The following is a 22,253-nucleotide window of genomic DNA, read 5'->3' as shown; positions in this document are numbered from 1 at the left end:
GCAGTTGAACGGAATGGACAGTGTCTTGAAAGGAGGATATAAGATGAACATCAACAAAAGCAAAACGAGGATAATGGAATGTAGTCGAATTAAGACGGGTGATGCTGAGGGAATTAGATTAGCAAATGAGGCACTTAAAGTAGTAAAGGAGTTTTGCTATTTGGGGAGCAAAATAACTGATGATGGTCGAAGTAGAGAGGATATAAAATGTAGACTGGCAATGGCAAAAAAAGCGTTTCTGAAGAAGAGAAATTTGTTAACATCGAGTATAGATTTAAGTGTCGGGAAGTCATTTCTGAAAGTATTTGTATGGAGTGTAGCCATGTATGGAAGTGAAACATGGACGGTAAATAGTTTGGACAAGAAGAGAATAGAAGCTTTCGAAATGTGGTGCTACAGAAGAATGCTGAAGATTAGATGGGTAGATCACATAACTAATGAGGAAGTATTGAATAGGATTGGGGAGAAGAGAAGTTTGTGGCACAACTTGACCAGAAGAAGGGATCGGTTGGTAGGACATGTTCTGAGGCATCAAGGGATCACCAATTTAATATTGGAGGGCAGCGTGGAGGGTAAAAATCGTAGGGGGAGACCAAGAGATGAATACACTAAGCAGATTCAGAAGGATGTAGGTTGCAGTAGGTACTTGGAGATGAAGAAGCTTGCACAGGATAGAGTAGCATGGAGAGCTGCATCAAACCAGTCTCAGGACTGAAGACCACAACAACAACAACAACATTAGCAGTTAACTGTCACTGAACTACTAGATTGTTTATGTGCTTAAATGGGCTAAAATAAGCACAATAAAATTAACAAGAATGCTTTTATTGTGAAATAAGCTGCTGCTTCACCAGTTACACTAAGTACTTGCTGTTTTATCTGCTATTGCTTGCTTAATATTTGCATTATTATAGCAGTAATTACCCAAGAACAACAGTTACTTAATTACTGGAAAAGTGGTGGTGTATTTATGTTAAACATTGTTGCACTAATTGTACTAATAGAAGTGTGTAACGGAACATATTAAAGGCTTTACTGTACCGAAGTATGCGATACCCTCCAAATTCAACCAGTTTAATGAGTATTTATGATTATAGAAAAGTTATTGTGTATGTTAACAATGATTGCATAACATGTCTCCATAAACAGTCAACCCATTAAATTATACTGAGTAACTGACCCACACAAAAGATTATATCACTTGATCACTGATACAGCAAATGTCATCTTAAATAATTAATATGAAGTACGAAAAATAGTGGCCAACTTAGGTATTTTGGATCTCCTTAAATAAAAATCACCCAGTGAAACCTATTTGTTCACTAGGAGCGTTTTCACTCAGTATTCACGTAAGCAATCCTATTTTAGACGAAAACCAATGTAATTCTTAATAATTCATGTTATTTACTTATTTATGCAAATTAGAGAAGTCAAGTGACAAACTTCTAAAAAACGACCTTTTTGTAACAAAGAATTATTCTGTCAAGTCAACAAATCTGTCTGTCATTTTAATAACATGTTAAATTATGTCACTTGATGCAAATTAATAACTTTTCTGCACAAATTATGATAACAGATGTACATGTGACTTGTAAACTATATCTCTTTTTAGTAGTTCTTTGACAATTTTATAAATACAAGCAGCAAGAACGGTCGGGGGGCAGTCGGAATGTCACTTTGGTAAAGTGTGTTTGTGTGTTATTGATTGAGGTGGATAAACAATGCAAAGAACATGTAAAGAAAATACCACTTTGTGTTGAGTCATGGTCTTTGGTGGACAGTGGAATTAAGATGGCCACCAGAGTAATAAATATTTGAAGTTTACATATTTGTTGGTTTCGCTCGTTCTTTATCATCAAAAGCACATAAAAAACACGGGACCTCATGTTTTTAACCCTAGACAACCAGATTTAGAGCCAGCATCAACATCGAGATACAGCAGCGATCCAGCAAGCAGCAGTGATTAACACAATGCATTTTAATGGCGCCAACCTAACATCAAGTGCTAACAAGCTCCGTAAATGGGAGTGAAATAGTGCGATTATAGCAATTAGCAATATCTACGACTAGGCGACCATTACAAGTGCTTAAGTTTTAAAACTTGATTATCAGGTGACCTATAGAAGTTGTGGATAAGAAGATACATAATTACTTTTTTTGTTGGCGTTTACACAAATTCTCAGTTTCTTGCATTATGTTTGTTGTCACATATTTAAGATCTGTGTGTCAGGATGCAGAACAGTACTTCAAACTCTAAACAAGTATGTAATGGGAAATCCAGGATGGATTAATGACAATATTGTGAAAAGGATAGATTGCTACTCACTGTATAGTGAACATGTTAAGCTACAGACAGGCACAATGAAAAGACTTCTAAACATGTGAGCTTTTGGCCAGAAAGCCTTCACATCAACACAGGTCACTTGCACATGACCACTGTCTCTGGCATCCATAGCCAGACTGGTCTCAGCAGCCAGAGACAGTAGTCATGTGTGTGGGAGCTGTGTTTGTGTGAATCTGTGTGTGCATGAGGTATGTTCGAAAAGTAAGATGGCTTTATATTTTTATGAAAAAGTATTTATTTATTTATCAGAATTCACGTTGTCCGCTTCAAAGTAATCCCCCTCAGATACAATACACTTGTGCCAATGCTTCTTCCAATTCTCTGTACTTTTTGGTACAGCCTTGAGTACTTCCATTGATGCAGTTTATATATCCTGACATTGAAAATCTTCATCCTTTCATAGGACTCTTCATTTTTGGAAACAGGAAAAAGTTGCATGGGGCCAAATCTCGTGAATGTTGGCTGAGACATGATTGTCGTGTTGTTTTTGGCCAAATCACAAGCAATGGTGACTGAGCAGGTGCATTGTCATGATGCAAAAGCCATGAATTGTTTTTCCACAATTCCTGACGTTTTTTGCATATTGCTTCTTGCAAACGGTGCATAACATCAAGGTTATACCCCTTATAGACCTTATGACATTGAGGCAAAATGAAGCACTACGTATCGGTAATTGATCAAACTTGGCGTGCTTTTTTCAGTCTTGGCTCTCCAAGATGCTTACATTGGGATGATTGGGCTTTGGTTTCGATGTCATAACCGTAAACCCATGTTTCGTCACTTGTTATGACCCTTTTGAGCAAACCAGGATCATCATTGATGTCATTCAAGAGCTCCTGAGTGACACTCATGCGATAGTTCTTCTTATCAAAATTGGGAGGCTTTGGAACAAGCTTCGCTGACACACATTTCATGCCCAAAACATGACACGAGCCAACTGATATGCCAACATCCTCAGCAACTTCTCTTACAGTAATTCGATGATTTTCCAAAACAATTTTCTTCGCAGTTTTGACGTTATCACCTGTTGCTGATGTGCTGGGACATCCAAAGCAAGGTTCATTATTGGCATCTCTGCCATCTTGGAAGAGCTTGTACCACTTGTAAGCTTTTTTTTTTACTTAGAGGAGACTCACTGTATTCCACTGTCAATATTTCAAGTTTTTTATAGCACTTGATTCTATTTTTCACACAAAATTTGATGCAAATTCTTTGCTCCATTTTTTTTATAATAACTGAAAATTGCCGAGCACACTAAAACACATCTAACCTTTCTATTTGTCATAAACAGATGAAGTAGGCTTTACACTTGAAACTGTGAACATATGTTTGGGAAATGTGCACGTTGCCCACACAATTTGAAAAGTCACCTTACATTTTGAGCAGCCCTCGTATGTTGGCTATTTTAGAAGAAGGCCTTCTGGCCAAAAGATTATATGTTCAGTAGTCTTTTCACCATGCCTGTCTGTGACATTATTCAATATTTCCACTGTATGGTGGGTAACACTCTATCCTTTTGATAATATTGTCACATAAGGAGATTAAGTGTATGTATTTTGTGATAACATAATTTGCAGTTCATCTGAGTTAAAGAATTGTAAAATAGGTACGTGTAGAAGGCCTTAGTAAGCTGTGCACTGGACTTACCTACTCTTCTTATTTTTTTCTGGTTGCTACTTCACATCTAAAAATTCATCTGTTGAGTAAAAGGAGTCGTCATTCAGAAATTGTTTAGTTTATTTTGAAATTCTGGTTGGCTCTCTGTCAGACTTTTAATGCTATTTGGCAAGTGACCAAAGATTTCTGTGGCAAAATAATTCACCCTTTTCTGTGCCAAAATCAAATTTAACACAGATTAGTGAAGCCCATCCTTTCTCTACTGTTGTAGCTATGCACTTTGCTATTAGTTTTTTAATTGAGATGGGTTGTTAATAATTAATCATGTATTGTGAAGATACTGTGAATATCCCTAGTTTCTTAAATACATGTCTGTAAGGTGATCTTGGGACGGCTGCGCCTATTATTCTGATTAGATGCTTCTGTGCAGTGAATGAAAATAGGCATAGTAGGCTAATTTACTGATATGTTTGTCACCAAGATTTTGCAATAACCCTAGTAGCTTAAGAAGCTGAACTTAAAATGTTTCAGAAGATCATCAATGTGTTTCTTCCAATTCAATGCACACACCCAGAAATTTTGAATTTTCTGCTTTAGCAACAGACTTTTGTTCAAAGTCTATATTTATCAATGGTGTTGTGCCATTTAGTGTACAGAACTGTATATACTGTGTTTTCTCAAAATTTAGTGAGAGTCCATTTGTAAAGAACGACTTAATTTTCTGAAAGATGTTATTTACAATTTTCTCGGCTAACTCAGGTTTGTTGGGTGTGATAATGATATTTGCATCATCAGCAAAAAGAGCTAGCTGTGTATCTTCATGAACATAGAGTGACAAATCATTAATATATATTAAGAACAATAAGAGATATTGTAAACATGTAAAGTAAGACTTCTTAATTAGTTAATCTATTGGGTGGATCTAATTTAATTTCTTATCCGGCTGGAAACAAGTAATTGTGCTTTAATGCTTGAGTGGCCAGTGCTATGTGACCCCCAAAACATACAGTATTTGCTTTTCATACTGTACATGTGCTGTCTCTTCTTAATTCATTGTGCACATCTTGTTCCATTACTACAACAGTGATTAATATTTTACATTGTTACCACATTAGTTAGTTGCTTACAACTATAGTTATTATCTGAATCATAGTAAACTGTAATAATTCTTTCATGCAGCAAATGTGGATGTGCGGAATATTTTATTTTACATGTTTTGTCATTCACATCATACCTACTCCATCCTCATTACAAGCCCTCAAACTGAACTGAGAAACATCCTTTATGTTCCAAATTTTGTAGTGTCTTCTTACATGTGTTTTCAAATATCTTGACAATGCAGAGAATAATAATATTACTGTCAATAATTTCATACACAGGAAAAATTCCTATTTCAACAAAGGCAAAAGGCTCAACGTACTTATCTAGTCTTAAATAATCATATTTAACTTTCACTTTTGCTCTTTGTTTAAGAATCTGAAGCTTCATTCTTTGCATTTTCTATTGAGGACACAGGGAACTTCCAACATGTGCTAATCTGTAGCTGATTTACTTGAGGACATTGCCTTTCATACTGTTTTAAAATCCATTTTAGTTAGTTTTGACTAAACAGTTTACACTATTCACTAAACAAGTTAACACTGATTTCCTTAATTTTCTAATGTTTCAGTTGTGATTTTTGTGGATAGCATTGGTTGGAAATGTACTTACATATGATACCTTTTTTTTAATAGAAAATAGTCCTATCAGAAGTAGTTTTGGGGAAAGTATTATTGTGTGAATCACATTATAAAAATTACAATGTACAATATGAAAATATGTTTTACATGAATGATGCCATTCCTGTCTCATTGGGACTTTGCTGTAGAAATGTATAATCTGTTTGCTAAAGAACATGATCAGAACCACAAAACAATAATGGGAAGTGTTGGCTTGATCCTTTAATTGGATGAGGCATCAGGGTTGAAAATACACTCCTGGAAATGGAAAAAAGAACACATTGACACCGGTGTGTCAGACCCACCATACTTGCTCCGGACACTGCGAGAGGGCTGTACAAGCAATGATCACACGCACGGCACAGCGGACACACCAGGAACCGCGGTGTTGGCCGTCGAATGGCGCTAGCTGTGCAGCATTTGTGCACCGCCGCCGTCAGTGTCAGCCAGTTTGCCGTGGCATACGGAGCTCCATCGCAGTCTTTAACACTGGTAGCATGCCGCGACAGCGTGGACGTGAACCGTATGTGCAGTTGACGGACTTTGAGCGAGGGCGTATAGCGGGCATGCGGGAGGCCGGGTGGATGTACCGCCGAATTGCTCAACACGTGGGGCGTGAGGTCTCCACAGTACATCGATGTTGTCGCCAGTGGTCGGCGGAAGGTGCACGTGCCCGTCGACCTGGGACCGGACCGCAGCGACGCACGGATGCACGCCAAGACCGTAGGATCCTACGCAGTGCCGTAGGGGACCGCACCGCCACTTCCCAGCAAATTAGGGACACTGTTGCTCCTGGGGTATCGGCGAGGACCATTCGCAACCGTCTCCATGAAGCTGGGCTACGGTCCCGCACACCGTTAGGCCGTCTTCCGCTCACGCCCCAACATCGTGCAGCCCGCCTCCAGTGGTGTCGCGACAGGCGTGAATGGAGGGACGAATGGAGACGTGTCGTCTTCAGCGATGAGAGTCGCTTCTGCCTTGGTGCCAATGATGGTTGTATGCGTGTTTGGCGCCGTGCAGGTGAGCGCCACAATCAGGACTGCATACGACCGAGGCACACAGGGCCAACACCCGGCATCATGGTGTGGGGAGCGATCTCCTACACTGGCCGTACACCACTGGTGATCGTCGAGGAGACACTGAATAGTGCACGGTACATCCAAACCGTCATCGAACCCATCGTTCTACCATTCCTAGACCGGCAAGGGAACTTGCTGTTCCAACAGGACAATGCACGTCCGCATGTATCCCGTGCCACCCAACGTGCTCTAGAAGGTGTAAGTCAACTATCCTGGCCAGCAAGATCTCCGGATCTGTCCCCCATTGAGCATGTTTGGGACTGGATGAAGCGTCGTCTCACGCGGTCTGCACATCCAGCACGAACGCTGGTCCAACTGAGGCGCCAGGTGGAAATGGCATGGCAAGCCATTCCACAGGACTACATCCAGCATCTCTACGAGTGTCTCCATGGGAGAATAGCAGCCTGCATTGCTGCGAAAGGTGGATATACACTGTACTAGTGCCGACATTGTGCATGCTCTGTTGCCTGTGTCTATGTGCCTGTGGTTCTGTCAGTGTGATCATGTGATGTATCTGACCCCAGGAATGTGTCAATAAAGTTTCCCTTTCCTGGGACAATGAATTCACGGTGTTCTTATTTCAATTTCCAGGAGTGTAATTTTGGTAGACCATAAGCAAATCTGACCATAATTGATAAAACTATTGGAAGGTACCAGTATTTTAATGTTGTTTAGTCGCTGATCTACAGCAACCTATTCTCTTTTGTTAATGTTTTTAAAACAAGTTATGTGTGCAAAGTATAGAGGATATATTTTGTTCTCCTGAATTCAATAGATAATTAAAGACATTTTTGACCATAACTGTTGAGTTTGCATTAGCTTGTTGGGTATCCATATTAAAATGTTACATCTTTTGACAGGTGTATTAAAGGACTGCATCCAAGACTTCGATGGAGTCGCTCAGTACAGGAACAGAGGCAGGCAGTTTTTTTGAGTCCAAAATTTGCAGAACGTATCAGACAGTTTGAACGTGATTTATTGGTGAAATCATCACGTGCATCTTATTTAGGAAAGAAACACACTATTGAAATCACATCAGTACAGCACTCTTCATTACCAAGTTATACAATGGTATGAGAATATTATAAAGATGTTCATATTTATGCATACATATCAAAAATACAATGTTTATAAATAATGTTAAAATATAGTGGAGATGCTGAGTCACGATAGGCAGAGCAAAAAGATTCACACAATTATAGCTTTCGGCCATTAAGGCCTTTGTCAGCAGTAGACACACATACGCACATGCACACGCACACTCACACTCACACAAACGCAACTCGTACACACGTCTGCAGTCTCATAGAACTGAAACCACATTGCGAGCAGCAGCACCAGTGCATGATGGGTGTGGTGACTGGGTGGGGATAAGGAGGAGGCTGGGGCGGGGAGGGGCAGGGTTAGTATGGTGGGAGTGGCAGTCAGTGAAGCGTTTCAGTTTATACGGAGGGCAGGAGAGAAGGTGTGGAGGGGGAAGGTGGTAAGTAGCAGAAAGGAGAGAAATAAAAAGAAATTAAAAGACTGGGTGTGGCAGTGAAATGACGGCTGTGTAGTGCTGGAATGGGAACAGGGAGGTGGTGGTAGGAGGATGTATGGGACAGGTCTTGCATCTAGATCTATTGCACTTTCGTTTGGTAAGTCACATCGTCTTTGTTTTTAGATATATTTTTCCCACGTGGAATGTTTCCCTGTGTGTGTGTGTGTGTGTGTGTGTGTGTGTGTGTGTGTGTGTGTGTGTATATATATATATATATATTTTAAAAAAACAAAGATTCCATGACTTACCAAACGGGAAAGCGCTAGTAGATAGGCACAATAAAAAACACACAAAATTTCAAGTTTTCGCAACAAACAGTTGCTTCATCAGGAAAGAGGGAAGGAGAGGGAAAGACGAAAGGATGTGGGTTTTAAGGGAGAGGGTAAGGAGTCATTCCAATCCCGGGAGCGGAAAGACTTACCTTAGGGGGAAAAAGGGACAGGTATACACACACACACACACACACACACACACACACACATGTCCATCCGCACATATACAGACACAAGTAGACATATGTAAAGGCAAAGAGTCTGGGCAGAGATGTCAGTCGGGGCAGAAGTACAGAGGCAAAGATGTTGTTGAGTGACAGGTGAGGTATGAGCGGCAGCAATTTGAAATTAGCAGAGGTTGAGGCCTGGTGGGTAACGGGAAGAGAGGATATATTGAAGGGAAAGTTCCCATGCATGTTTAGCCACAGGGTGATTCTCATTACCAACAAACACTGTCTGCCTGTGTCCATTCATGTGAATGGACGGTTTGTTGCTGGTCATTCCCACATAGAAAGCTTCACTGTGTAGGCAGGTCAGTTGGTAAATCATGTGGGTGCTTTCACACGTGGCTCTGCCTTTGATCGTGTGCACCTTCCGGGTTACAGGACTGGAGTAGGTGGTGGTGGGAGGGTGCATGGGACAGGTTTTACACCGGGGGCGGTTACAAGGGTAGGAGCCAGAGGGTAGGGAACGTGGTTTGGGGATTTCGTAGGGATGAACCAAGAGGTTACAAAGGTTAGGTGGATGGCGGAAAGACACTCTTGGTGGAGTGGGGAGGATTTCATGAAGGATGGATCTCATTTCAGGGCAGGATTTGAGGAAGTCGTATCCCTGCTGGAGAGCCACATTCAGAGTCTGATCCAGTCCCGGAAAGTATCCTGTCACAAGTGGGGCACTTTTGTGGTTCTTCTGTGGAAGGTTTTGGGTTTGAGTGGCTGAAGAAGTGGCTCTGGTTATTTGCTTCTGTACCAGGTCGGGAGGGTAGTTGCGGGATGCGAAAGCTGTTGTCAGGTTGTTGATGTAATGGTTCAGGGATTCAGGACTGGAGCAGATTCATTTGCCATGAAGACCTAGGCTGTAGGGAAGGGACCGTTTGATATGGAATGGGTGGCAGCTGTCATAATGGAGGTAAAGTTGCTTGTTGGTGGGTTTGATGTGGACGGATGTGTGAAGCTTGCCATTGGAAAGATGGAGGTCAACATCAAGGCAATTCTAAGCCGCTATATAAAACCATAACCATTCAAAGGTTTGATGAGTTTTACTGTTCCTAGGAAAAGTATACTGTCACTTAACATGGAAAAAGCGTGTTTTCACACAGGACAAAATGTATTTTTAACTGGGAAATGCGGGAAAAATCCGGGAATTTTATTTTCTTATCCGGGTATACACCCTGTTTTTACAATGTTTACAATAGAGCAGCACACAGTATAATTAATTCATGACAAGACTCATAGTAACAACATGTGACACTAGGAGAAATAAAAACATATTACATATATCAGAATTAACACTTATGTTTACACATTCAGATTAACAATAAAAAAAGTATTTGAGTAACAATATAACATGTATATACTGAGATAATCACTGTACATACCTGTAGTTTCCTTAACAGATTCCTGCATGAGTGCCTTGGTTGCACACCACTCAGGTTACATATAGCTCTTCTCTGAACAGTAAAAACTTTTCTTTGCCAATGGCTGGTTGCTCCAAAAGATGATTCCGTAAGATGATTCCATAAGACAAAAGTGCGTGGAAATATCCCAAGTAAGCAGCTCTTATGGCCCCCTTATGTGTGATTGATGCAATTATGCGTAAGGCAAATGTTGCAGAATGTAGCCTTTTTTCTAGATCTAGGATATGGTTGGACAAATTTTGTTTGCAGTCTATGTACACAACCAGGAACTTAGTCAACTTGCTTTATTTTTTGTCCATTACATTCTATATTTATAGACGGTCAGTACCTCAGTTCGATCGCCTCCGCATTGTTACTTTGTGCCAGGAAGAGCTCTCAACAAGGGAAGTGTCCAGGTGTCTCAGAGTGAACCAAAGCGATGTTGTTCAGACATGGAGGAGATACAGAGAGACAGGAACTGTCGATGATAAGCCTCGCTCAGGCCGCCCGAAGGCTACTAATGCAGTGGATGACCACTACCTCCAGATTATGGCCTGGAGAAACGCTGACATTAACTCCACCATGTCGAATAATGCTTTTTGTGCAGCCACAGGAAGTCATGTTTTGACTCAAACTGTGCGCAATAGGCTGCATGATGCGCAACTTTACTCCCAACGTCAATGGTGAGGTACATCTTCGCAACCATTACACCTTGCAGCGAGATACAGATAGGCCTAACAACATGCCGAATGGACTGCTCAGGATTGACATCACATTCTCTTCACCGATGATTGTCGCATATACCTTCAACCAGACAATCATCGGAGACATGTTTGGAGGTAACCCAGTCAGGCTTAACGCCCTAGACACACTGTCCACTGTATGCAGCAGGGTGGAGGTTCCCTGATTTTTTAGGGGGGTATTATGTGGGGACAACATACACCACTGGTGGTCATGGAAGGCACTGTAATGGCTGTACGATACGTGAATGCCATCCTCCGACCGATAGTGCAACCATATCGGCAGCATATTGGCGAGGCATTCATCTTCATGGACAACAATTTGTGCCCCCATTGTGCACATCTTGTGAATGACTTCCTTCAGGATAACTACATCGCTCAACTAGAGTGGCCAGCATGTTCTCCAGACATGAACCCTATCGAACATGCCAGGGATAGATTGAAAAGGGCTGATTATGGATGACATAACCCACCATCCACTCTGAGGAATCTATGCTGAATCGCCGTTGAGGAGTGGGACAATCTGGACCAACGGTGCCTTGATGAACTTGTGGATTGTATGCCACAACGAATACAGGGATGCATCAGTGCAAGAGGACGTGCTATTGGGTATCAGAGATACTGGTTGTACAGCAATCTGGACCACCACCTCTGAAGGTCTCGCTGCATGGTGATACAACATGCAATGTGTGGTTTTCATGAGCAACAACAAGGGCAGAAAAGATGTCTATGTTGACCTCTGTTCCAGTTTTCTGTACAGGTTCCGGAACTCTCAGAACCGACGTGATGCAAAAGTTTTTTTGATATGTGTACATAGTTTTGGATTTTTAAAATATTACAGTACAATATATAGTCCTCCTTTTTGATGGGATCATTAGATAGCCTTAGGGATTCATATACATTTCTTTTTGTTCTATAGGAAATTCTGATCCCTTTAGTAACCCATGGTTTCAGTTTTGCAGCTGGAGGATTTTTTCTCAAGATTATTTTTGGAAATACAGTTTCAAACAGTGGCAAATTCATTAGAGAACAGATTACATTTTTCATTAATATTCTTCTTCATAAATACAGGATTAACAACTAAGTTCTTTGAATGAATGACTCGAGCCACAAAAATATACTGAAAATTTTCTTGATACTTTGTTATAGGGGTAATAATGTTCATGAGAGCCAATTGAGTGGAAATAAATCTAGCACATTTACAGGTTTTAAGCTGATAGGTGCTCATGATGCTTTGCCATTTAATGTTTTGTATTTCATTGATAGCTGTCTAATTGACTGTTCTAATCCCACAAGAGAACACCGCATGATGATGGACACAACAAACTTTGTTAAGTCTAGAAAACAACTTATTATAATGGGTACACTAACCACAGAGTGGCTCACAGTAATAGCCCGATAGCACGTGGGAGAGGTAAACATGCAGCTGTGTTAGCTCTCTAAACTGCTTTTGGGCAGTCAGTAGAGTGTAGGGACAAGGGGCTGCATGCACATCCATGAGTGACAGCCTCTGATAGTTGTAAAACTTTTAGCTGTGTCTGCCAACTTCTGTTGTGCGGATTATGACTGTGTGCCTGGATCTCAGGTGTGGATCTGTATGGGTCACTATACTGACTCTAAAAGTATCTTCCTCTGTATAACTAACATTATTTATAAGCACAATTTTTTGACATTGTATTTTTTATGTATATGTAACTCTTGCAGTTAACAAAAACCTGCAAGTATTGCTTATATTTGTACTACAATTTTCAAACATTCTTTTCATCTGAAATGTTCATGTTTTACATTTTATAACAGGTGCTGGATAACGATCTTGACTGAAATCAATCACACAATAAAGCATTTATTAAACAGCTGCTGAAGGTACTCACTTGAAAAACAGCACTTACACAAATTAAATTTTAAAAGCTGCAATTTTCAAATTATGTAATGTTTGTGGTGATATTTATAATAATTTCATCACGATAGTTCTCATAACAGGGCACAGAGTGAATTCTCTGAAATTTTGTGACTCACCTATCTATGGCGACTGTTAAAAGTCACATAAGTACACTGCAACATGAATCAAAAGACTGTAAGTTCTCAGTAAAATTAGTGTCCTCAGCAACAAGAAAATGAAAAGTATTTTCGCAACTAATTCAATGTGCTTGTAAGTTAAGCTGAATGCAAGCAAGTCATCAGTAGTAATGCAGGTCTGAGACATTGACAAAAGCTGGAGGAAACCAACACAATAGTTTGTTTGTCTGGCAGAATAAGTACAGTATTTGTTAACCACTGAAGTGTAACTTTCTTCTGCATGCTTAATTGACTTGCATAACTGTAAGAGCAGTGTGGGTTCATTATCTGGCATAGTCCATAAATGTAATATCATCTAGGGAAGCATCAGTTAAAATCAGAACATGGTGGAGTACAACTTGCAGAAATGAGAATGAGCTTGTGGGCATTCAGACTTAATCAACAAGTTAGGTGGTCTCACAGGATTGGCTTGCCAAATATTGCGTGTTTTTCTTGTTGCAACACCCAGCTGTAGATGTAATGACACATATTGACTGTTCTCTGTCTTCCATCTCCAGAGGGGTATGAGGTTTCCGCCCCCCCCCCCCCCCCCGCCCCCTCCTCCTTGCCATCCTTGAATTGAGGAAGGCTATGTGGTCGGTTCTGGGTTCTGCAATTTGCATTTTAAAAGTGAAAATGAAATTTTCTGTTAAGCCATTGAAAGGGTGATCATTAACTGCTTGATGCTGTAGTGAGTGCAGGATTTTCCGAACAGAGATACCATAAACTGAGATCTATTGCCTTTAACTGAGGTGTGGGGTGCTTGTCTGATCGCGAAAATTATTTCGAGGTCCCATACCATCATTGATGTTATCATCTGCTGCAACCTGGTGGCACAAGGAAAGTGAGAGAAAGAGTCCACCATAATTAACATATTGTTCCAAGGAAGGGATCAGCAAAACTGCATTATAAAGCATGATACAAGTATAATGTAAACCACATGAGCCCTTAAACTGACATTGTCTTGTCGACCCAAGCAGGTCTGTGACCCACTGTTTGTCTAACTGTTCCAGCAGCAGTTTGATCTGAAAGAATTTATACCTTCCATGAATTGCTCTGTTTAGGTGTCCATCTGGAAACAGATTGTTTCTTGCCTGTTGAATTCTGGCTTTGGGCCCATGATAACATTTAACTGTTTAGTGCACAGAGTGCATAAAGTACTGCTAGTTTGATAAATACAAAGCCTGCCAACCCATTTGATGACTTTGGGCCTGATCAGTGATACAAAGGGCTCATGACCTGTAATTAAATGAAACTTAGGCCCATACAAAAAAGAAAAAAAACACAAAATGATAACTGATGCCAGTTATTATATTTGGACATAATGTTCCTGGGCCTGATTTAATGTTTTGGACATAAGCACTGTAGGTTTTTCAGTACCACTGACAATCTTATGAGATGGGACTGCTCCAATGCCATGCAATGAGGCAACCACAGCCAAAATTAATGATAAGTGAGACTAGTATATGATTAAACAGGTTGCAGACTGAATGCATTGTTTCAAGGTTTGAAAGTCCTTCTGAAAAGCATCCAACCAATAAAAGAGAACCATGTGAGGTATTTCACTGACTTTTGGCCTGGCATTTTATATATTGCTACAACATACTCTTGCATGGGCTGAAGGTACTCTTTACAAAGAACATAGTTGAGGTACATAACAAATGGCTGAAAAAAAGAAAATTTGGGAAAATTACACTTGAAGGTTTTGTTTGCAAGGGTTGTGAAAATGATACACATATTATGTAAATGTTCTTCATTAGTAAATCATGTTACCAAACTGTCACAGAAGTAATTTACACTGTAGTAATTCCTGTAATGACCTGTTCCAAAAACCTTTGAAATTTGGCCAGCATACCAATGACTCCAAATGTAATCTACTGTATTTGTAGAGGCCAAAGTGTATATTCAACATCAAAACTTTTCTGGAATCATCATCTAATGGAAGCTGAAAATAATCTTCTACAAGATTAAATTTCAAAAAAGCCCCCTCCCCCTTTACAGATAATTTAGAAAAGAGCTCATTGGGGCATGACAATGAGTATGTAACTCCATCCCAGAGTGACAGCAGAATTTGATGCACTTCAAAGAACTGTGGCCTACCAAAGCTGTCAGTTCTATGTAGGTGAGAAAGTTCAAAGACTTCATTAACCCCAGCTCAAACAATGGTTCAAATTGAGAGTGGTTGGAGCCTACTGCTTCACATGACACCAAAGGTAGAATGCACCAAATATTGAATTGAGAACTCAAATGCAGGGTATGCATCCCGCCCAAAAATGTTTTCCTCACACAGGTCTGCATCCACCAGGAAAGGCACTGTCTGTATAACTTGATTACATCTGTTGGGAAGTCGCATTTAGCTTAATAGTGGGATCACATGTCAGCCATATGTCCATAATTTTGATTGCACATTCTCCAGTGGTGAAACACCAATACTTAAATATGTCGATTAGTTTATGATCAAGACTAATGCCCCAGTGTTAAAGAGAAATATCAATGGCACTTCCTATAATCTCCATGTAACAGTATCTTCATATGTGCTAGTACCTGATCACTGTCTGTAATATTACTATTCTGAAATGGCAAAGTATGTCGCCCGACACTTGCAGCACTTTGTCACACCTCTGCAATATGCTCTTTATGGTGACATTGGTGACACTCTGCTTTATGCTGAGGGCACTCAAAGGATGCATGCAAAGGAAAACAGCTATAGAGTAACAGAAACCATTGAATCAGTGTTTTTGAACAATGTGATGTAGAGAGGAGTTCGCAGGCTGCTGCTGGGTGTGGGCACGTTCATTACATTAGAGTCCAATAAAGAAGTCCACTGCACTGAGTCTGTTCTCGCCAGAGCTTTAGCGAATGTTTCAAAATCAGAAGAAAATTCTGCTTTGCATGGAACTTTATAATCTAATATAAATTCTTTCTTGCAAATTTCTGAGTAGCAGCATTCACTATTTGAGTCAGGATACCAGCAAATGAAACAGTAAGTAACTGTAATTGCACATGATTTAATGTTACTTCATTAAAAGTGCTGCATTCAACTGTATACAGGGTGATTCGGCTGCCCCTGCTGATGGGTTTTATGCAGCACGGTCCTTCAAAAACCATGCATGAGATTTTCATATTCTCTCCCTAGCAACGTGCAAAATTTTAGTCCTACACAAAAAATTACCAGACACTTTGGAAGGAAATTTAATGTACAGTTAAATTTTGTACCAGGATACATTTTCACTGGAGCCCACGGTTTTCGAGTTCTTCAAGAAAAACTCGTTTGGAGGTCACTTTCGTACATTTTTCTTGAATAATTTGAAAACTACAAACTCTAGTAGAAACATATCCCAGTACAAAATTTAACTGCATTAAATTTCCTACAAAGAGATCCTGTTAATTTTTTTCTATTGAACTAACAGTTGGCCCTTAGCATGCTAGAGAATATGAAAATCTTGCATGTGGTATTTAAAGACATAAAACCCATGGGTATGGGCAGCTGAATCACCCTCTATAGGGTAACGTGTTTATGACCAAAAGATTAATGGTTGCAGTTTGGTAACACTCTGGTGCTCATTTTACATAAAATGTATTTGTGACTGTAGAGTAATAGCATAAATAGCTTGTCATAATTGATAAAAGAACATAAACCTGTTTGATAGTGTCTTGTTTTTCATTGTCAGGTTTAAAAATATCAATTTTTTTTTGTGGGTGCAGATTAATGTGTCATCAGAAGTGGATCAGCAACAACCTCAAATCCCTCAAGGGAGGATTTTTGGTGGGCAGCACAAACCAGTTGTTATTCGTGAAGCTGGCCAAAGAAAAAGCTTTCACCCTGAAGTAAGGTACCAGAAGACATCATTCCGATTCAATTCACCAGTGTACAAAGATCCTGATAATGATGCTATTGGGTGGATAATACATCATAAGGGTCATAATATCCAACAAAATAAGAAGAGTGAAAAGTATCTAACTGATTCACAAAACATTATGGATGATTATTCTGCTGCTGGAAGGTATTTGTCACTATTGTTTAGAGCCTTGAGATGAAATCTAAATTTGAATTAGAATGTTTGACTTATAGCTTACTTACCTACATACAGTCATTTCAAGTTTTGAATTACAATGACAATGTAATTCTTATTTTCTGAAGTTAAATGAGATAATGTAAAGGCTCCATGACAATCCTTTTATTTTTTGTTCCAAGGGAGACAAGAAGTAAAAATTAAAATGAATAATGTAAAAAAATTAAATTAGGGTAATAATTAATGTTGGAAGTTGCTAAAATTTGTAACATGAATAAGGTACTTTCAAGATAAATCCTGTACTTTGTTACCAATGGAAAAAACTTCTATACTAAAATTCAATGATAATTCAGTATTAAAGATCTTATATTGAGCATTTATTATTAAATAATGGTTCTTTAGAAGTTGTAGTGAAATAAATAGAAAGTTGTAGTATTCCATCATCTCATTGCATCACATATTATTAAAATACTGCAGTCAACTTTAAATAATTATGTGTTTATGAATTATATCACACATAATGTTACATAAATCCCATAGTGAGGAAGAACTCTCAGAGCTTCGGATGAAGCCACAGAGATACAGTTACAATGAACTCCCCTTTAGACTATTTCAGTGTCTAGGATCACAGGTGGGCAGTATATATTATTTGTAAAACACAATGTGTTTTTCTGTTCACACTTCAAACAACTGCAAATCAGTGCCTTACATTATAAGTGAATGTGTTGCAACTTTCCAGAACAAGCTTACTTTTCTGATTATGTTACACAGTTGATGTTCATCTACCAGCATTGGCAATTATGTGAGTGTACTGATTACTACAGAAGTAGTATCACATCCATTACAAATGTGGTGCATATTAGCCTCCAATATGTAATTTTTATCATTGCAATGACTTGACTTTTTAAATCAAGATATGATCCTGAGCAGAATGTAAATCAGAATTGTCACTAGTAACTTGTGACCTCTCATTTGCTGTATAGCATTTCCAAGTATAGCAAACATATCTCCCAACACCTTCAGGTTAAATGAATAATTTTTAATAAGTGTTTTAATCTTTGTAGACCGAATCATAGTTTCTGATCAAGTGCAGTGGAAGACAACCTGTCTCGAAAGAAATACAGATGGAGGTGGTTAGGAAAAACACAAAAGTAATTAATTAAAGTCAATTAGAAGGACACTCTGCACTGGTGTGCATCAGATAAGAGAAAGAACTGAATACCAAGTAATCCCTGCAAGAGAAGAGTTAGGCAAGAGGCATAGGAAATTAGTGATACCAAATTCAGCTGGAAACCTTTTACCTGGCTGGACATTATCTGGTATTCCGCCAAGAGTGACAGGAATTGATGATGATAATGTAGTTTCTAGATTCGTGAGGTTTTTGTGACATATGTTACACAATAGACTAATTAAACATCTGTTGACATTTCCTTAGAATCCATAACAACAATGTGTTTAATGGTAATAGCTCATAGTTGATACAAATAGTAGAGTTAGATGAATATAAAAATATAAACATGTTTAAAATTTCATGAATTAGTATCTATTTCACATTCACTAAACTCATTGCCAAAAATCAGGGTGTATGCACCCTGGGACAACCAGGAGATCCGGGAAAAATCCGGGAATTTTTTTCATCCGGGAGAAAACCGGGAAAAACGCAGGAATTTTTTAGAATCACGGGAATTTTTCATTGTTTTAGTTTTCAGTTAAATTTTTGTAATTTTGACTGGTAAGAACCAATACTCTAACAAAGGATATTACTGTATCCCACTACTGCAAAATAATACTTCAACAATAAAACATAAACAAGAGAAAAAAAAAATTTCAAAGGAAATGCTCCATATACAACAACGACACACAGTGCTCATACAAGTGTCTGCTAACAGCAAAATATGCCAAAGGCTTTAGGAAGACTATGCAATGCTTCATAAAAACAAATTGCCTCCAATGAGCGTGAAGTCACAACTGTTTACATTAGATTCGTTTTAGAGTTATGAGCGAGCTCGTGTGCATGCGCAGTTGAGTCGCATTTGAGTTGATTTTGAAACACTTCCCTGTTAGTTTTTGAACATCTTTGAACACATTTTAAGTTGATTTCTGAATGAATTATAAGTTGATTTTTGAATGTGTGATGTCTGTCAGAAGAATCCTCGTCGCATCTATAAATAAACTTTCAGCCGACAAAAGGGGATGGGGCTATACGAGCTGAGCGAAGTAAAGCCGAACGGATGAAAGCCAATCGCTGTCTGATTATGTGGTTGATTGGGTTTGTGAATGATCAGCATTGTTATAATTACTAGCGAAATCTATAAATTCAGGCTACCAGAATGGAAATACACGACTGACAGGAATAGCAGGTGAGAAAGATTACATGTTATCTTCTCAGTGTATCCCAGAAAATGAAATGTTGACAGAAAATTTTAGGCCTGATTGCTATACTAGTAAGGACCAGTTGTACAGTCCCCGGATAGCAGCCGCTTAAGTTCTATTGTGGAAGTAACGCGGGAATCGTGTTGTACGAACACGTAATAGCGCCTAACCGGAAAATAATCGCGGGATAACTAAATCTGTGATTCTGGCAGGGTTAGTGAAGTTAATCGGTGAAAAAATTTTGACGATGGCAGGAATAGCTACAGAATTGGTGATGACAAGATTGTTTGTTTGAACAAGGAAGGAGAAGAAATGGGGACATCACACAAACTATGGAAGAATAAGACGATTCCAAATTTATATAAAAATTTCGCAATATTACTTTTCGATCTCATGCTTGAGAAACTGATGCGTATGAATGAAATATGAAACTATTTCCTAACATAAAGCTTTTTGCTTGTAGTAGGCCTAATAGGCATTTGATATTGGTACTTCGTGAATTATATTCTGTCTTGTTATAAAAATGGCCATTTGTGCCAAAACAGTCTTGTTTATTTGGTGTGTGTTACAAAATTGCTGCAATATCAGAAAGGCCTATTTTGTTTTATCTAGCAGACAGTGACAAAATGGATGTAACCAGATTGAGAAACTACATGTCTTGCTTGGGTTTTATTTGTGTTAACAGCTTTTTCAGTATTAGATAAAGACATTTCGATTTTTCATGTAGCAAAACGTTTGATGAATTTTGATGAGGTAATAGATTCTTTTGCAGAAAGGAAAGCACGCCATGTAAAGCTGTAGAAAGGTTAGAGAGAGAAAAAATGCTAGGAGCTAAGGATTGAAGAAATGTGTAAGTTCTTGCTTGTGTCTTGTCTTTATTGGTTTTATGTATCTTATATTTAATTTTATATCACACAAAACAGCAAGTTATTAGCTAATAGGCAATAAAGAGTGCAGATTTTCTGAAGAGTTCTTGTTCTCCCGATTACAAATAATCCCATCCGCTATTAATTGAGAGATTTTTTTTAGAAAAGAGGCAGGCTGACAAACCGGCCGACTGGGAGCAGGAGAGGCACCACAGGACATTTAAATTTCCACTGTCCTGAATATAGTTTGATGGCATCCATTAGAAAATATACACATTTCAATTCCACAGAGCGAAATACAGTGACGTGCGGTAGAAGAATGCTTTACGAAGAGGCGTCGCACTGCAGTTTGGCACACATAAGACCAAATAATATGCCCTCATTTTCTCGAACACGTGTTTTATGTTTCAGACTTTTCAGTAAGATATGAGCTACAAGATGATCATATTGTTGAAAATTCGATTTTTTTAGTATTGACCCAGTTCTCAATTATCGTAGATCTGGGGCTGATGTGCAGAGCAGACTGAGTTATAGTGGGTAGTCTTCACGTGACCCGTGTTTACTTTAGTGATTTTGCTGTTTCCCCCTTGTTTACTCTCACGTCAAATGAAAACAAAATGGATATTTGTGGCCAGGAGCTATCTAGTGAATTAAAATGCATTCACATAATTACGGAAGGCTAAAATATGTCATTAGTTTCAGATGTTATTTTATTTCCACTTTTCTGACAGTCAAGCATTTATCGCCTTGCAGAACAATGAAGTTATTTTTGTCTGTATGTTAAAGAAATTTGACTTTTATAAACTTTTCCTGCAGAGGCAGTCAATGTATTTGAAACGAAATGTTTAATTCCACAGTAGTTTCAACTGTTTGCGCTGCATTTCAAGTGCAAGTTTTCATCTTGTAGCACATATGGCATTTTGCCACAATAAAGAACCAAACATGATATAATACAGTACTGGTGCTCCAAGAAAATTTAGATCCCGAAAACCACACTGAAAAGCTTAATATCAGGTCAAGGTCTACTTCATTGGGAATCTGGACATACGAATGTGCACTTTAAGTATGCACTTTAAATGTGCACATTTTAGTATGGTTCACGAAATTCCAATGCTCCTGGAGTATCATCTGATGTCTTGTTTCTTTTATGACATAATGTATGATCTTTTAATATTTTACACATACGTACATACGGGCTTCCTACGTCTGTTATCTGCGCTGTCTGGCAACTGCTGAAACGAACCTATTTCTAACAGGTCGTGGGAAAATATTGGGAATAGTGGTTTCGAAAGCGTTACTTTCAACGTAAATATACTTTTACGTAAGTTGAGGTTTGTGCGAGAATGTACCATGAATTTATTAAGTCACAGAGCGTTTGACTCTCATTTAAAAATCGACTCTTTGATGACAAGCAATTTAGAAGAATTTCGAACCCTGAAGATCAGACATTTATGTCATTATTAAAAATTTTACTGGCACATTTGTGTGGTATATCCTAAGTGTAACACGAGCAAAAAAGATCAACAATATATACGAAAGCTTAGCTTCTCTTGCAGCTTATTAACCTTAGAGTCCAATATTATATGTGAAAGCTTTGCTTTTATTGTAGCAACACTATGTATATTAATTTAAACTATTAACTTTCCCTGTTTGTGTGTTCGTGCTACTTAACAGTGATGTTGATGTTGGCTGACGTGACCTATGCTCTGAATATCCGCTGCCATTGGTTGGCGAGATCACGTGACATGAGCTATGACTGGCTTACAAACGCGCATCACCATCTCGATTTCAGTGATTCGGTTCAGAATGGTTCAAATGGCTCTGAGCACTATGGGACTTAACTTCTGAGGTCATCAGTCCCCTAGAACTTAGAACTACTTAAACCTAACTAATCTAAGGACATCACACACATCCATGCCCGAGGCAGGATTCGAACCTGCGACCGTAGCGGTCGCACGGTTCCAGACTGTAGTACCTAGAACTGCTCGGCCACCCCGACCGTCAATGATTCGGAAAGTAAC

The 22,253-nt window shown here is 39.0% G+C and overlaps 1 protein-coding gene across 1 annotated transcript in view; it reads left to right on the top strand.

The window, feature by feature from the left end:
* The window catches only part of LOC126092720 (uncharacterized), a 271,027-nt gene that overhangs the window by 81,596 nt on the left and 167,178 nt on the right, over window positions 1-22,253 (top strand). The window contains exons 8-9 of the mRNA XM_049908444.1: window positions 7,619-7,829; window positions 16,686-16,984. Coding sequence (XP_049764401.1) covers window positions 7,619-7,829; window positions 16,686-16,984 — 510 coding nt within the window. The remainder of the gene's footprint in view (window positions 1-7,618; window positions 7,830-16,685; window positions 16,985-22,253) is intronic.

This window comes from Schistocerca cancellata, chromosome 7, assembly GCF_023864275.1.
Source record: "Schistocerca cancellata isolate TAMUIC-IGC-003103 chromosome 7, iqSchCanc2.1, whole genome shotgun sequence".
NCBI lineage: Eukaryota > Metazoa > Arthropoda > Insecta > Orthoptera > Acrididae > Schistocerca > Schistocerca cancellata.
Note: the sequence above shows the minus strand (reverse complement) of the source record. Positions and strands in the feature narration are given on the sequence as shown.